This window comes from Trematomus bernacchii, unplaced genomic scaffold (genome assembly GCF_902827165.1).
Source record: "Trematomus bernacchii unplaced genomic scaffold, fTreBer1.1, whole genome shotgun sequence".
Classification (NCBI taxonomy): domain Eukaryota; kingdom Metazoa; phylum Chordata; class Actinopteri; order Perciformes; family Nototheniidae; genus Trematomus; species Trematomus bernacchii.
This window is the reverse complement of record NW_022988050.1, coordinates 17,186,428-17,203,974: the sequence shown is the minus strand read 5'-3', so window position 1 is coordinate 17,203,974 and position 17,547 is coordinate 17,186,428. Positions and strand designations below refer to the sequence as shown.

The 17,547-nt window shown below is 44.2% G+C and overlaps 1 protein-coding gene across 1 annotated transcript in view; it reads left to right on the top strand.

Moving 5' to 3' along the window:
- Nucleotides 1-3,754: 3,754 nt before the first annotated feature.
- Nucleotides 3,755-17,547, top strand: part of fmn2b (formin 2b) — a 36,729-nt gene continuing 22,936 nt past the window's right edge. Inside the window, exons 1-7 of the mRNA XM_034119004.1 lie at nt 3,755-5,528; nt 7,409-7,650; nt 8,197-8,378; nt 10,284-10,434; nt 11,274-11,285; nt 13,490-13,542; nt 14,831-15,792. Of these exons, the coding sequence (XP_033974895.1) occupies nt 3,970-5,528; nt 7,409-7,650; nt 8,197-8,378; nt 10,284-10,434; nt 11,274-11,285; nt 13,490-13,542; nt 14,831-15,792 (3,161 nt within the window). The 5' untranslated portion in view covers nt 3,755-3,969. The remainder of the gene's footprint in view (nt 5,529-7,408; nt 7,651-8,196; nt 8,379-10,283; nt 10,435-11,273; nt 11,286-13,489; nt 13,543-14,830; nt 15,793-17,547) is intronic.

Here is a 17,547-nt window from a genome sequence, read left to right as displayed (position 1 = left end):
ATGATTTCATGTAATTGTTTGCCTGACTTGCCATCGTAATCGGGCTCTTTGAAGATCCAAAAATCCACGGTTTTCAAAAAATTCTGATCGGATTTGCAAAAACTTCAGAATTTGTATTGACCGCCATTCAAATGACAGCGTTGTTTTCCCCCAAAAGTGGGCGGGGCCGTAATTTTTGCCCGGAAGTGACGTAGGTGTTACTCTCATCTATATGAAAACTCCGTTATTGACATAAAAATGGAGTGATGGATTATCAGTAATCATTTCAAAGTGACACAGACACATTGGATTAACCTATGGATTAACCTTCAGCATCGTTTTTATCGTTTTAATGCCATTGAAGACCACTTTTGATCAGAAAACAACTAAATTAAGACGTTTTTAGCCGTTTTGGCTAATTTTGTTGTTATTGTTTGTTGTCGTTTCGCCGGGAGTTCTGATCGCTCAGTGATGATACTTATATGTCTAGAATCTGTGGAATCTCAGCTTGGTAATCGATTTTTTGTGCAGATATGATAAGTAATAAGGGTATTTTAACGTGAGTTCTGTGCTAAGTGTATTAGCATTTTTCCCGCTCAGGGCTAATTCAGAGCCTTTGTTATTACACTTACAGTATGTTTCTTTTTGCAAAAAATGGTTAATATTGTCTGATAGCTGAGTTTCTTCCCGTTAAAGGTGGGGTAGGTAAGTTTGAGAAACCGGCTCGAGAAACACTTTTTGTTATATTCCATGGAATGCTCTTAACATCCCGATAGCAATGAATATCTTAAGTGCTTTGACAAAAAATCCATAAAAAAATGTCATCTGTGGAAGCCGTCGTACTGTAAAAAGTACGACCAATCATTTTAGCCGGCCCGGCTAAAATAACTGGATGGCCTACCTGCCTGTCAGCCTTCCATCTGTGCACAAACTTATCTCGTGCCCTCATTGGTCATCTGCGCGTTCGTGTGTGTTGGAGGAGGGGCTCTATAAGGAAGTGGCAGATTTTTTCCGGCTGTGTATTTTCAAATGCTTGCGCACTCGAGCTGGTTTCTCCAAAATGACCTACCCCACCTTTAAGTGGATATGACACATTCATAGTTTATTAAATGTTAAGAAGCCCTCTGACCAGCCGCGGCGCCAGGATTTCAATTGTGGGTGGGCCAATGTAATTTCGGCTGGGCCTGTTCAAATGTTTTCTCGCGATTTTTGTTAATAATCTAATAAAAATAGGCTATGCCTAGAATGACATTCGTGTTTACTGAGAGCATAGTCTATGTGTTTCCAGTCCCTGTAACCATGGCGACTGAATGTATCTTCTCCGCCAGGCCCCACCTCTCTCTCTAAAATGCCGGCACATTTTACAAAACACACTGTCCTTGCTAATGCTGTACTCCAAGAATGTGTACTTGTCATACCAGTGGGCAGCGAAGCTCCTTTTCTTTTGTCCGAAAAGTGTCTGAGGGTAGGCCTACTTTATGAGCTTTGGCCGTGTAGCCGCCGGGTCATCTATGGCTGATAGGTCCGGCACTGGGATGCTATTTTCTGTCCTTCCAACAGATGCTACGTCCCGCAGAGGGACTGAGCTCAGCGGGGGCACAACATTAAACACACTCTCGTCTCTCTGAGGCGGCACCTGCTGTGAGGATGATGAGTGTGGTGGTTCCGGCGGCGGCGACTCTGTTCTTACTCTTTTAAAAAAACCTGAACATCGATTGTTGTGACATCGTTAGTGAGCGCGGTATATTTTTTGTGTCTGTCCAGTCCACTGTCCTCCTTCGTCTGTGCGCGGCCGCGAGACGTTCTACGATGTGTTTGCTCCCGCGCTTCGACTATGTGTTCGGCCTGATTACGTTAATTAAAGGTAGTTAGGTAGGTAGGTAAGTTTGAGAAACCGGCTCGAGATCGCTATAATTTGAAAATACACAACCGGAGAAAATCTCCCACTTCCTTATAGAGCCCCTCCTCCAACACACACGAACGCGCACATGACCAATGAGGGCACGAGTTAAGTTTGTGCACAGATGGAAGGCTGACAGGCAGGTAGGCCATCCAGTTATTTTAGCCGGGCCGGCTAAAATGATTGGTCGTGCTTTTTACAGTATTACGGCTTCCACAGATGAAATTTTTTTATGGATTTTTTGTCAAAGCACTTAAGATATTCATTGCTATCGAGATGTTAAGAGCATTCCATGGAATATAACAAAAAGTGTATCTCGAGCCGGTTTCTCAAACTTACCTACCCTACCTTTAATGTTGCTTTTAATTTAATTATTTTTTGAAAGGGAAACACCTGTTTGCTCTTATTTTATGATTTAATTGTTCATTTAGATCAAAAATGTTGGAAACTATATTTTCGCCCAGTCATTTTTGATCAATGAATGCCCAGTGCCAGAGTGGGTGGGCCTAGGCCCAGTAGGCCCAGTAGGCCAACCCACAACGCCGCGGCTACCTCAGACGCTGTTTCTTGCAAGATGTTGCAAGGCTCGCGGGCTCCTGCCGTGGGGTTTAACTGGTTTTAAACTGAAGTGAAGCATAAGTTGATAAATGACCTAATGTATTTTTTTTGGACCGTGGAAGGAAGTAAAGTAATATTGTAGGAGTGGTAGTTGAGCACGCGGCGAAACTGTGGCGCGCTTACAGTAACTGCGCCGCATAAGCGCATAAAGGTGCGCCGCTTCGGGTGAGGCCCCCTCCGCGAGGTGAGGCCCCCTCCGCGAGGTGAGGCCCCCTCCGCGAGGTGAGGCCCCCTCCGTGAGGTGAGGCCCCACGCAGTCTGCGTGATCTGCCTGTCTCGATCTTCCTCTGTAATGCCAAAAGCCTGCACACCGTGTCCAGACATCTACATGCTGCCTCTCTCGTTTTATCTTTCACCAACAAAAAGGGGAAGTTAATTTCCTACGGTATAAATGTCAGGAGGTTTTTTGTTGTGATTTAGTGATTTTTCATTAACAAAAAAACAAAAAACTCCTTTTGCACTAGAACAGAAACATGGATTGTACCCCATACTGGGGGGAAATGTAAACAGCCACATTCTGTTACAACTCCATGTACTGAGGAAGATCATGTGATGTGACGGAAAGCACCGGAACAAGGGACGTAATGGTAAGGCTTTATCTGTTTGAATGTAAACTAAATTGATCAGCACTTATTGTAAGTTGCTTAAAGGCAAATAGTGATATTTTTTTCCAATTGAAACAATAACTTAAACCCTTAATAAAAATACATTTTTTGTAATAGAAAAATGGCTCAGGTACATTTTTCAAACCATGAATAAGCATTATTTTTTCTGTGATTGCTGTGCAAAATAAAATGACAAGGAGCCAGCATCCTGCAATAACAGTACGCTGCATAAGAGGTCCTTTTACCGGAGTCCTGCCCACACATACTGTAGCACTATGGGTATTGTCGGACGGAGTCAGGGAATCATGGAGCTGTAGTGAGCTAGTGTGTGTCTAACTGCAGTGACAGATGAGATAGCTCAGCCAAGACGAGGGTGTACCCCCCCCAACAGCACAGTCACAGTCGCCAGCAGCATCTTTATTCCTCTCAAGCTTTTTTTCCCCGTAGGCATAGCTTTGTGTCCCCATCCCAGTCTCCCAGCATCTCACCCAGCCTGCCTCCCTGCCCGAGCCTCACTGAGCATGCATTGCCTACGTCACTCCTTTCAGCAGATGGAGAGGAGGAGGAGGGGGGAGGGTAAGACAGAAAGAGAGAAAGGGGAGGAGGAGGGAGCTGTATGCCTCTCCTGCATCAGCGTCAACATCACTGCCACGCCGGCCTCCGTCACAGGAAGACAAGGAGGAAGACAGGAGCACAACGGAGCTTTAACACCATCAGCAGCAGCAGCTCCTCCACCTCCACCAGACGTGCTTCCACAGATTAGGCCACAACGGTTTCCAGAGCATCTAAAGACTCCCCCAGGCAGGAGGGGCTCTCGCTGACATGACCTGAGAGGAGAGGCAGGAAGCCATCGGTATTGCTATCAACATGGGCAACCAGGAGGCCAAGCAGAAGAGAGCTGCAGCAGCATCGGGTAACGGGAGCTACCCTTCCCTGGATGAAGGATGGAGAGAGGGAGGAGGGGATACCACCAAAAAGGGGGGAAAGAAACCACACAGTAAGCATGGAGGTAAAGGAGCAGGCAACGGTGGAGGAGGAGGGGGGATGCATGGCACAGGACCAGGGAAGAAGAAAAACAAATCCGAGTCCAAGTCCTCTGTTTTCTCCATCCGGAAGAGAAAGGGCAACCTGAAAGGGAGAGGGGACGTGTGCTCGTCAGTGACGGGATCGAAGGAGGACGTGTTACTCTCCCAACATGAGGAGCTGGACACCAAAACACCTGAGCTGTCTGCAGACGAGCTGGGGCCGTCGGACACTGAGGTTGAAAAGAAAAAGAAATCAGAACCGGGGAAAAAGAAAGAAGAGCCGAAGCAGGAGGTGCAGAGGAAAGCCTCGACAGCAGCAACCTCACCCGCGGAGGATGGGGGGCCGAAGGGGGGCAGCTCAGGGTCCGACACTGACATCTACAGCTTCCACTCTGCAGCCGACCACGAGGATCTGCTAGCAGACATCCAGCTGGCTATCAGGCTCCAGTACCAACAGCAGCATGGGGGGGGTTATCCTACTTTGGATGCACAAGGACCGGGAGAAAAGGGTCTGAGCCTGAGGGGAGGAGAGGGGAGGAGGGAGAGTAATGGGGGAGTTCAATGTACTCCTCCAGAGGTGATTGACCTGACTCCAGAATTAGAGCTGGGGTCCGATGCCCTGTCATTCCTGGAGACGGGAACTGTGTCCAGCTCTGTCAAGCTCACGGAGCAGACACCACACCCCCCCTCACCCACTGAGGTACATGAGAGAAGGGAGGAGATGGGGGGGCTGGAGCATCCGGAGCTAAATGGGAAGGGGCAGAGGGAGAGAGAAGCCCCTCTTTGTGTTGCCACAGGCACAAAGGAGCAGCATGATTGGGTGCAGGAGCCCCCTCACACTACCATCACCATGGCTACAACAGGGGGGGCAACAGTCAGCCCGGTCTCCATGACAACCTGTGCTAACAGCTTCACTGACCTCACATTTGACAGTGCTGAGACCCCGGGGGAGAGAGCAGGAGGTGAAGGAGAGGAGGAGATGGATCCGGGGGTGGAGGTGGATCTCAGCCCTCCACCAGCAGACCCCCCCGAAAACGTGCTGAGCTCAGGGGTCGTGTTCGAAGAAGGTGAGGGTCTGTTGGGCTCGGGTACCAGTGCAGAGTCCCTCGAGGACTGCCTGAGTGCGGGGTCTGCTGCCCCCCCCTCCAACCAGCAGTGCAGGAAGAGCAGCGTGTGCTTCACCCCGCTGCCCCCCAAGGAGAGCCCCACATTAGCCAGACATCTCCTCAGGTCCACTCACTCCTCCACCTCCTCTTCCCCTGTGGTGAAACCCTACCCTCCCATCTTCCCCTCCTACATCAAGACCACCACCAGGCAGCTCAGCTCCCCTGGACACTCCCCCGCCCTGTCCCCCTCCCACAGCCCCCTGTCCCCGCGCAGAGCCCACCACCACCTCCACAGGTACCTGGGGTGAAGTCACTTATAATAATGTTATTATTTCTGATTTGTTGATACAGTATGCGTTTTAACAGTCACAAGTGATGTTAATCATTTGCAGGTAAAGTGTATTGTATTTGTTAGATAAAGAGGATAATTGAAGTTTATTACAAGATGGTGTTATTTTAGTAGTTTTAGAATCATACGAATCATTACAAAGGTTATTGATGGGGTCTGGGAACTTTGTGTTGCAAAAACAAGTCACAGGAAGAAATCTCAAGAGTGTAATGATGACTGATCAGAGTGTAATGATGACTGATCAGAGTGTAATGATGACTGATCAGAGTGTAATGATGACTGATCAGAGTGTAATGATGACTGATCAGAGTGTAATGATGACTGATCAGACAACGAACCTCCAGGTTGGTCAAACTTGGTAAAATGATAAAGTTATAACCCAAACATCCATCACAGTTGACAAACAACCTTCTTACTTAAACACTGACCTAGTGTAGTTTACATGCACAGAAAGAGATTAAAAGCAACACCACTTGCATAGTAACGTCACCAAGTTCCCAGATCTCATTACCTAAGTGAATATAATGTAGGGATTAAAAATGCACAAAACCATAATATCTAAATCTAACCAAAAGGGCACTCAGACACCACACACTGAGCATCGGCATCAATAACAGTGGTAGCACATGTTTCGTGAATAAATCTCCCCAAAGCCAACAGGGAAATGAAGTATGATGTAATCAACAGCAAGTCTGCAATATTTTGAGGGTAAGGGTTAGGGTTACAATGCTACCCGCTAGCTGTTTGCTGTAAGTGTCAAAAAATGCTAAACTAACACCAAATAATAAAGTGAATACAATTTTCAAACACAAAATGTAGTAAACAGTCACACATAAAGGAAAGCTAATGTTATGGGTTTCATTAAGCAAGAAACAGCTTGGTTAGTAATGCAGATGGGCCTACGTTTCGTTAGCATTCAGTTAACAAACAATTTATCTTTTATCTAATTTATCTTTGTCCAGATGATGCACCTGGCTGTTAGAACTAAAGGTCCTGTACCCTATGTTTGTCCTGTTGGTGGGTACAGGACAAACATAGTACCCTCAGCAGGTGCCAAATAACACATCCACACTCAGCTCTTTCTATAAATATCCTGTCATGTCTGTAAGGAACATTGGCACAAAAGTCATCTATGTCTGAATAACAAAAAGTCAACACTATATAGAAGATAGATGTACCCTGCAAGGTTTCATATTTCATTTCTGAAAGGGCTTTAACTCAGGCATGTGGTTCCATTCATCTCCATTTAGTTTTAGAGCCCACTTGCATCCTTGTGATGGGCATTCCTTTAAAGTCAGAATGATGCCTGCTATTGTTTTTGAAGTAGCACTACTGAGTGAAATTCATAAATAAATAAAAGTATATATATATATTTGTTTTAATTCATTTAGACCATTGGCTTTCGGAAAGTTCCAAATAAAATGAAGTCTGAAAAACTGTAAAAGTTGTGACTTCTGTCTTTGACTGTACAAGGTGTGTCGTTTATTTTCAGGCTTAACACTCACATTTAAAAGAAAATGTTGCTCCTTTCAACAATCTGCATTACCATAGTAACACACTGACACTGTTCAAATGTTACTGTGTTGGATTTGAAGGTAAAACATCACAGTAAAGGCACATTATTTGGGTGCTAGACTTTAACCACAGACAGGGGTGATTTTTGTCCTTTGAGTCTGCTACAATACTAAAAGTAGGCTACTGCCAAATTTGAAGAACATTGGTAATTTGCCTGTTTTTATTGTATCATTGTAGTTTGCCCATTGTAATAAGTGTTGTGAGTGATCTGTTTCCAAAGCAACACTAACCTGTAGTGTGTGTGTTGACAGGACGATGGCTGAGAGTCCTCGGGTCCGGCGGCAGCGCTCTCGAAGCCTCGCTGGCTCTCTGAGTCGCTCTGCTGACTGGACGGAGGAGCTGGAGAGGAGGCTGAGGAGCAGGGATGAGGAGGGGGGTGGTTCAGGGGAATATCTGGTGGGCTACAGAGGAGGAGGCAGCCAGCCCCTCTGTGCCACCAGAAGATCCTCCTGTGGACAGGTTTCTACCTGCAGCTTTCAGGACATCTTCACAGGTGAGCAGGGAGCAATGTCACTTACAATACAGTTATAGTTTACTGGGGGCAAGAAGAAAGCAATATGCTCAACGTAACAAGTGGGAATCAATGGATATGCAGACACAAACAATTCAGTGTATGCTTAATTGGATTTCTTCTGATTAATTCAGCTAGATGTCAGCGAGACTGGTAATTCCTAAAAGCACTGGAGTATTCTTTTGAATGTCATGCATATAAGGGTCCATTACCTTGAAAAGCTGATTGACCAATGATTTGCCAATCTAGATTTCTGCTGGAGAAAGTGGAGTTCTTAGATGTATGTATGTATGATATGTCCTTGTTTGTAGAATAACTCCATCCAAAGTCCAACTTTAACTGAAACTAACACAAAGTGACACCATAGTGTAGAATCGATGGTTGACTATTTGATAACTAAAGACTCTTCAAGTTCAATCTTTTTGTTCAATGTGCTGTCAGTAACAACTTACTACAGTGCATGTACATCCTGTTTTTATTTAGCTAGGATTTTTAGCAAACAGCGTTTGTTTGATCATGGTCTGTCAGGGCGAACCCTCCTGGAGAAGCTGTTCCTGCAGCAGCAGCAGCAGGAGGAGCCGGAGGAGGCGGAGCGGCTCTGCTCCAGGATCCTGGCCATGGGGCTCCTGCTGCCGTTTGCTGACTGCTTCAGAGAGCAGCTGGAGGGCAGCACCACCCACCTCCCCTCCACAGCATCAGCCAAATTTGATGTATGTAGACACACTTCATAAACGTTTTTCAAAGCTGTGGTTGGGCTATGTTTGCTGCTGTGTTCTTAATAGAACCCCAGTACTTGTGGGTTATCTGTCGCCACTTTCTAGTTTTAGGGTTAGGGTTGGGATTGGAAAAAGTAATTAAAAAGTGACGACAATTATTGGGGATTTGTGTTTGATCTTTATAAGTATTACCTAGGTGCCATACAACATACAAAGTGTAGGCCGGGATTGCCTGAGTAGGGCTATTTCTTCTTACGTCAAAAGTAGTACTGTCAATCGTATAACAAATGTAACCATGTCAATCACAATAACAATCTTACTAATCATGATTAAATACATGATTAAATACTAGTATTTAATTGTATTTAAGGTGGAAATAAAACCAATACATGTGTCCCTAAACCTACATTTGAAAAAAAGTACCTAAATTATTTCTAAAGTGAGAAGGCATCTAACAAACTGAATGCCATGTCTTTTAGGAAACAAAGTGAACAGTCCCTTTTCACACTGTGTCGAATAACATTACTCAGTGTGAACATTGTTGTCCTTCCACTAGTCAACTAGTTCATAAAGTACCTTTCTTAGAGCAGTTGCACAGGCAGACGAGCTTAGCTAAAGCATTGACAAAGCCACTGTCACTGACATGCCCTCTGTATAATGTGCTCTAGACAGGGCATATGCTCATATAGTAGTATTCTTGCTGTTGCTATCATACTTGAGCACTTTCTGTTCCAACAGTGGAGATCTTGCCCGCTATCGAACACCAAGAAACTGGCGCATGGTTCGGCAAGATGCATTTTCTCTGTCTTTACTACATCTAAGGCAAATGAGTGTAAGTGCCATCTTAAACATCTCAACACTGGGGGATATCTCCTCAGTCATCAGTTTATCTCTATTTGCTGTGTAGTCACACACATTTATAAAGGTTTTAGGTTTCCAGAAACAGCAGGTGTTAATGCGTTAACACGCCCATGTCTAGGAAAAATGGAGGTGCCAAAAATGGCAACTAGCAGTACTGGCAGTGATAATAGTGCTAATAGTGCTAACAGCGCAAACAGGGACAACAGTGCTGACAGAGCCTACAGTGTCTAACCTGGAGGGGGGGCAGCAACAGCTGTATGAGCGACTGTGATTGAACAGCCAGTGGGACACACAGGGACTCACCTTCACTAACATGCATGCACGACGGGCGGCCAATGAAACAATGCAGAAGATCTGAGAAAGTGACTTCATTCTGAACCAGATTATATTTAGTCTTAACAAAGCAAATATCTGTTTGCTATTACATTCAACCATACATCATCATCATGTGTGTTGTGAAGGTTCTGTGCGCACACACACATCCTGTGATCACACGCCATGATCATCTATCTTTTCTTTGTTTTGGCCATTGGCGGTTTTGGCATTGCAAGACCACAGCCTATAGTGTATGTCATGTATATTGATTTCCTCACCAATATATGCATTAGCACATACTCATGATTGCACAGGGGCAACCTAGTCCAAGAGAATGTGGGATGTGATGAAAAGAGTATAACATATTTTTACAATCTCAGTTTCAGAAAATGTTTTTTATTCTATCCTACGTATGAACATTTCGTTGCTACTACTTACAAAAACGTAAAACGTACTTGTTACTACGTACTTGCTTTTAAATGTACCTAACATACTGTATGTATATTTTGTATTTGTTCTCCTTTTTGTGTTAACCCTGTGTGACATATTTCCTATTCTGACTCACAATTCTGTGAATCAGAATTAGTTTGTTTACAGCATCGTGACTGTTACTAAGGCAACATACTGTTAAATGGTGTAGTAAAAGTACAAATATTTGCTGTACATTGTCATATTTGTAGAGTGATAATCAAAAGTACCAAATCTACTTCCCCCCCCCCGCAGCATGACCAGCTGTATACCTGGGCAGCAGTTAACCAGCCCTCTCACTCCCTGGATTCTCTGGAGGGGAAACTACCGGGGCAGCTGAGGGGCCCCTGGGCTCCTGTTAAACCAGGAGGGGACACCAAGACTTGGCTCAAAGCCACAGAGGCAGGTAAGATCAACACACACTCATCATCTATATATATATATACACATATATATCGCAAGCTGGCTACTTAATAGGGCTGATAAGTCTTTCTCAACGGTAGCTCTTTATTTGTGTAGTCAGTAGATTGTTGGAAAGATGCTGAGATTTATGTGAGTCCCTCAAAGTTTGGATCTTAGGATCAGAATTTGTATCCACTGACAATCATCTTGTTTTTTGGACTAGTCTACTTTGTGTTGTTCCCATTTTTCATGTATTATAATGTGTTTATGCTTCACAGTATGTGTTAAGATTTGCTGGGTGTGACAGCCATGAGAGATGTATCCATTGAGTCCATGTTCAGTCTAGAGCTACACAGTTTTGGACAGTTGTTAAGCCCAAGTGAGCACATATTCTTAATGTCTGACAGTTCTAGTACCAAGAGGTAGATGTTAGCTAAAGGTTCAGTGTTCTTGAAGAGGAATACCATGAGTTGATTAGGTCAAACATTTATACAAAACTGTTACACTGTTCTTTTCAAACAACAAAGAACAGCATAGAACTGATTTTACGTTAGTATTACAGTAAGATTTATGAATTATTTAATTGTATTTGTCTTATAATTCTGCCATATGTGTTTTGTTGAAATTGAGTCTCTTTCCCTCCTAAAGAGGAACACAATGGGGAAAAAGGCAGGGTGGAAGCTAGCATCAAGAGGGAAGCATTGTTATGTGTGTCCAAGTGCTTAAGATTCACTGATGATCGGTCCAGTTTTAGACAAGGATTCTCACCTTTGTATTTGTTTTTCTTCCTTTTTCCATATCCTATCTGCATCTGAATGGGATGTTCATGCTTTGGCATTTTAGAAGACAATCAAGGTGAGTAGTCATTTCTGTAACCTGAAAGCCAGAGGATTTTCAATTGTTAGCAGATTGAGAATGATGGTACGGGGCTATGATCATATTAAGCTCCTTAAAGTATGATGAGTTAGAGTCTTTTAATGTAACTTTTTTTTAAATCTGACCTCCTATTTTGTATTACACAATTTGCCGCATATACATTAGTGCTCTTTAAAATAACAGTGATAGGGCAGGGACACCATGATGACATGGATAGTTGGTGTTTGGCAGCATCGCTGGAGAGCTACATGCATCACTCAGATCACACTAATGCTCACCTCTCACTGCTGGCATGTCAAAGACTCCTGGGCTGGATACCAACCCATAATGTACAATTGCTCTCAAAGCCATCAGCCCTGTGTGAGTGTGTGAGTTAGATGATAAACAACGCCTTGTAAAGCAGCATTGCCATCAGTGAATGAATGTGTGTATGGATGAAGAAATGCTGGCAGGTAGTGTAACAGTGCTTTGAGGTGGTCAGAATACTCTTTTTTTTTAATGGTATTGTATTTTGTTATTTCAGCAGATAACAAAAAACAAATACTTTTTTTTATATACCATTTGAATTTGAATGTGTTGATACATTTTGTCCTTCAGTATTAATTAGTATTATCTCTCTATCTGATAACACTTTAGTGGGTCCAGTTACTCATGCTGACACTCTGCTGTCCACAGGACCAGAGGGACCCCCATCTCTGTTTCTATATTAACCTTCTGTTCAGCTTCAAATTCTCTTCTGATTAATAACTCATTTTCGTTCAACAAATTCATATGAAATTCCTAAATCTATCCAAGATGTTAGGTGTGCCAATAATTGAGTGTGTGCAGCTTAATGTTTTTGTTGCTACATGTGCAGTTCATTTTCATGTACATGTACATACAAACCAATTTAAATACTCTTCACTGAGTGCCACAGATTAAACCCGGCAGATGGGATTTCCCTTGAGAAATACAATTGGAAAACACAAAGAAGCTGCTGGAATTTGGAACTGATGTCTAACAACATCGACAGTTTAATAAAAAGGCTTGTGCAAGGGAACAAACAGAACACAGAGAAGTGTGTCCGGCTGATCTCTCTTCTGCTCTGCATATTTAACTGACCCTTAGATAATAAACAAATATACCTTCAGGCAAAACATGTTAACACTCCAAAAACAGAGACGCCACCTAAAGATCAAGATTGAGCTAACAGCTGCATGGTGTGACATGAAACCTACTTAATAATTCCTAACACAAAAAAAGAAAAGGACATTCTAATCAGAAAATATGTATAACGTCCAATGTTTTAATATATATTTATATATACTGTACAGTACACATTGCATCATGTATCACAAATAGTACTGTGTTGTTGTAATGTAATCACTGGTTCAAATACAGCCCCACGACTCCTCACACACACCAAGTCATGGCACCACATCACCCCAGTCCTCAAAGAACTTCACTGGTTTCCTGTCTCCCACCGCATCAATTACAAAATGCTGGTCCTCACCTACAAAGCCCTCCACCATTTGACCCCCCCCCCCTACCTCACCAACCTTCTCACCCCCTACCAACCCCCACGGTCCCTCAGATCCACTGCAGCCGGTCTCCTATCCATTCTCAAATCCAAACTCTGCAGCACTGGGACAGAGCCTTCTCTGAGGCAGATCCCAGGCTCTGGAATTCCCTCCCCCAAGATCTTCGTGATTCCGAGTCCCTCACACTCTTCCAGTCCAGCCTCAAAACATATCTTTTCACCTCTGTCCATCCATAAGACACCCCCCCTCCCCCCATCAATCCATTTCCTGTTGACTGTCTTTGTTTGTCCTTGTTCGTCCACCCTCCCTTATACTGTAGCATCTTTGAGTTCAAGAAATAATAATATAATTTATTATTATTATTATTATTACTTGTGTAAAAACTATCTTTACAGCACCTAAACATTTTCTCTTTCCTGACTAGTCATGCTCTAACTTCTCACCTTTCTGCAGTGATGTACAGGTCACCGTTGGGTTCGGAAATATGTGAAAACCCTCTGATGGTGTGGTAGTGGAGAAAAACTCCACAAAACAAACAATCCTATGTAATATGTCACACACACATTGATACAGTCACAGTGGCCTACAGAAGACCTGTGGCCATCTGAAGAGTGTTTCTGTGGTTCTGTGTTTTGCTGACCGGCTGATGTGTTTTCTGTTCAGAACACCAAGCAGCCATCTTGGGTTCAACTCAACAACCGAAGGAGAGCCATGAGGTCAGTCTCTTTCTTTATCTTTACATAAAGCTGAGGCTGAAATGATTTAAAGCATCATGTCGTCATGGTACGTGATAGTTTATTATACAGCTGTGTGCCAACGCTCGGACAATGTTTCATATTTTCCAACAGGAACATCAAAACAAATATTCTATATGTTTTCTCTCTGAAGTTAGAAATGCCTCCATAGGCTGTAGGAAGTGCAAGGCAATAACTTTATCTTTTTATTTTCAACAGTTTTTTCAGAAATATTTTTTGTTTATTCTCAAGATATTCCAATAGGCAGTGGCGAGCCGTGAGTTTTATACCTAGGCCCTCTGACCCCCACCAATTCCCTCGAAAAAAAGAAGAAAAAAAGAGTTATTACGTCACAGCGTATACTTCAGCGGAATATCAAAACAACGGCCCAGGGTGCAAAACGCATCAATGACAGCGACCCTCTACCACACAAAACAACACCTGTGAACCCAATTTGTGTTCTTTGACATTGAAAATGATATTGCATTGTGTTTGTTACTTTCGTTGCCGTTGTATGTCTTAAGTGTAATTTGGCATGCTTTTATTTTGAAGGCGAGTTCACGCTGTTGACAGGAAGTTGTTGTTGCTATGGAAACAAGAAAAGTTTCACAGCGCGCGGAACTTGTCATAAAGTCCGCGATAATAAAACCCACCCATTTAGAGGGAAGATATGATTGGTCAATTGAACTGTCATTTGACATTACTCTCTCGTTCAGTTACTATAGCGGGCCCTCTGTGAATCGCAGAGAGGGCCAGGTGAGCTTCTTTCATGTAACCCTTCACATTCAACAGAGACTGAACAGGCAGATTCGAAGGATTTATTTCTTTGGAAATGTTATTTTAAATACAATTAAATCAAGTTTTTTTTCGGTAAAACTAATGAAAAATATAACAAAAATAATATTTAAAAAATATATATTTAAAAAAAATATATATTTTTTAAATGTTTTTAAATATTATTTTTTAGAATATCTTAGGCCCTCACAGAGGGCCTAGAGGGCCCTGACGGCTCGCCACTGCCAATAGGAGGAGCCCTGGTAGCCTCATGTGGTCGGATTGTGTTCAAAGCTATTCATTCATATGTTTTGTCACGTAGATATTATGATTACATGATACAGATACATGGATTAGTCTCATCGGGTCAGCGTTCATTTCTGAATGTACCAGTGACCATTTTGGATGTAAAGGAGTGATTTCTACATTCGCCAATCAACAGATTTCACACAAAGAAACATCTCTGATTTGTGTTTTGGGTTGTTTATATGAGCAGGAGGAGTGTGTCCTTCCTTCAGCGAAACTGAAGGCCAAACACGTGAACGTGATCCAGCAGCTGGAGCTGACCATCGAGGCCCTCAGGACCAAGATCGCTGAGCTGGAGCAGCTGCCCCCCCTGGACACTGTGAAACCCCCCCCCTCCACCACAGACCGGGAGGTGGGCGGAGAGGAGGGGCTGCTGAGGGCGGTGTGTGACGCTCACCTGCAGACTGAAACCATTGTAGCTGCGGGGGGGCTGGAGGCCAAGTCGGTGCAGACCTCCCCCATGGAGGACAGCTTTAAGTTCAAAGTGCCTTGCAGCGAGCCGGGTGGAGCGGACCCTCCCCCGCAGCCTCCACCCAGGCAGGAAGGCTTTCAGTGTTCCTGTCAGCTGCAGCCCCCCCCTCCACCTCCACTTCCAGGAGGAGCAGTACCTCCACCTCCACCAGGACAGATTATGGCACCACCTCCTCCACCACCTCCCCCTCCACCATTACCAGGAGGCTTAATGCCACCTCCTCCACCTCCTCCTCCTCCTCCACCTCCACCTCCACCATTACCAGGAGGCTTAATGCCACCTCCTCCACCTCCTCCTCCTCCTCCTCCTCCTCCACCTCCATTACCTTTTGGTTCAGCATGTCCTCCACCTCCACTTCCTGGTGGTATTGCTCCACCCCCACCCCCTCCTCCTCCTCCTCTCCCTTGTGGCATGGCTCCACCTCCTCCCCCGTTACCAGGAATGGGAGCCCCACCTCCTCCACCTCCAGGGTGCGGGCCTCCTCCCCCCCCTCCTCCACCGGGAGGCATGTGTGCTCCACCCCCTCCCCCCGGGGCTCTGGGCTCGCTGCCTCCTCCTCTGCCCATGGGGCTGTACGCTCTGGGCCTGACGCAGGAGAAGCCCCCCAGGAAGGCTCTGGTGGAGCCCCCCAGACCCATGAAGCCCCTCTACTGGACCAGGATCCAGCTCACCACCAAAAAGTAAGGGTGGTGTAGAAGATGATGCTGCAGATTGTTTAGTTTACTGACCATTCAAGCCCAAATCTATTTAACCCTTAAAAAGTTTCTGTCCCCTGGGGGATACAGTCAATTATAAAACGGACAAGTAAAATCAAGCAATCTGATTGGTTCTTAGCCGTGGTATACTGAGCGTATACCACGGGTAGAATTGTAAGTTACTTTTCACAACAAGTCAGTATCCCTCCGCGTCTGAGATAAACAGTATACAGTTGGGCTGAAAAGCAAACTGCCTGCAGTTTGCTTTTCAAACTGGAACAAGAAAGCAGCGGAGAAGTAACGGGCAGAAACCCTCCTTTTTACGCAACGGTCCAGACATAGACATCAAACGGCAAAAACATATTCAGTGTGCAGTTCCTTTGGCATTAGGGCAGGGATATTTAGATACTTTCCAAGGTTTGACATAATGAATTGTGCTACTTTTAAAGCAAGCAACGATGTTTTCAAATCTGTAATCAAAAAGGTCCGCAAAAACATTTAAGATCCTCCGGGGGGGGGGGGGGGTGGGTCTCACTATGGAGGAGTGGATTGAGGAGTGCCTATCTCCAGAACAAAAAGCACCTAAACGACGACATGTAGAGCTACGTGAAGAGCAGGTAGACCAACTGGAAAAGTATCACCATTCAAAAGCTTTCTGATGCGGGTCTTGAAACAAAGCAGAGAAATTATGACCGTTAGTGGCCACAGGTGCGAAAGCTCTCTCCAGAGCTACTGGAAGCCGAATCTCGGGGACCGGAGCAAGTGGAGCAATATTCTCGCCACGCCAAGCAACAGCCTAGAACAACCTCAGCCTATACAAGTAACCACGTAAGCCATGCTACTGATGCTGGACAGTTTTTCAGTGGGTGCACAATAAACGGCAACATACACATTAATGTAAATAAATAGCCAATTAATGGATCAACGCTCTCTGTCTAATATGTTCGCTAGCTGTTGTTAGTGTTGTTGCATAGCAACCACCTCGCACTATGTTTCGTGCAGAAGGCAACAGAGGGACTATTTTATTTTGAACATCATTATTTACTAATAAAAACTATTTAAATTAGAGTGTGTATTTTTCTTTCATATTGCCACACTTGGTAACCGTTTTATAAAAGCAATAGCTCACTTCAGGCCGTGATATATGAAGGGGGTTGTCGGGGGTTGTCGACCCTCCGCTTCGCGTCGGGCCGAACCACGCCCCTTAGCTGTGATATAATGAGCATATACCACGGCCTGTCGTGAGCTATTGCTTAAATATAGAATGGGAGTAATGAAAGTGTAATACAGTTGAAATATGGGTGTAATGTGAGACTCATAATAGTGTAATAGGTGAAATAATAATTTAACATGGGTAAAATATGGGTGTCATCGCAGTGTAACATTGGTGTAATAGAAGTGTGTTAGTGTGTAACATATGGGTATAATTATAGAGTGATGTTGGTATAATAAGTAAGGGATAATGTGCAGCGAGGCGGTCATTATGGGTAAAAGAACACCCGACAGGCTGATCAGGAGCCCGACGCGAAGCGGAGGGATCTTGATCAAAAACATATATTTGAAGTGAAATTATTAATTAGAGTTCAGTACAGTCTTTAGCCACTTAAAAGTTAGAGTTGTAATACATTCCATGTACAAAGCTAATTTCAAGCTACAGTATACAACTGCCTACTCTATAGTAGGCAGTTGTATACTGTAACTTGAAATTAGGGACCATACATTTGCATTACATTTGCACTG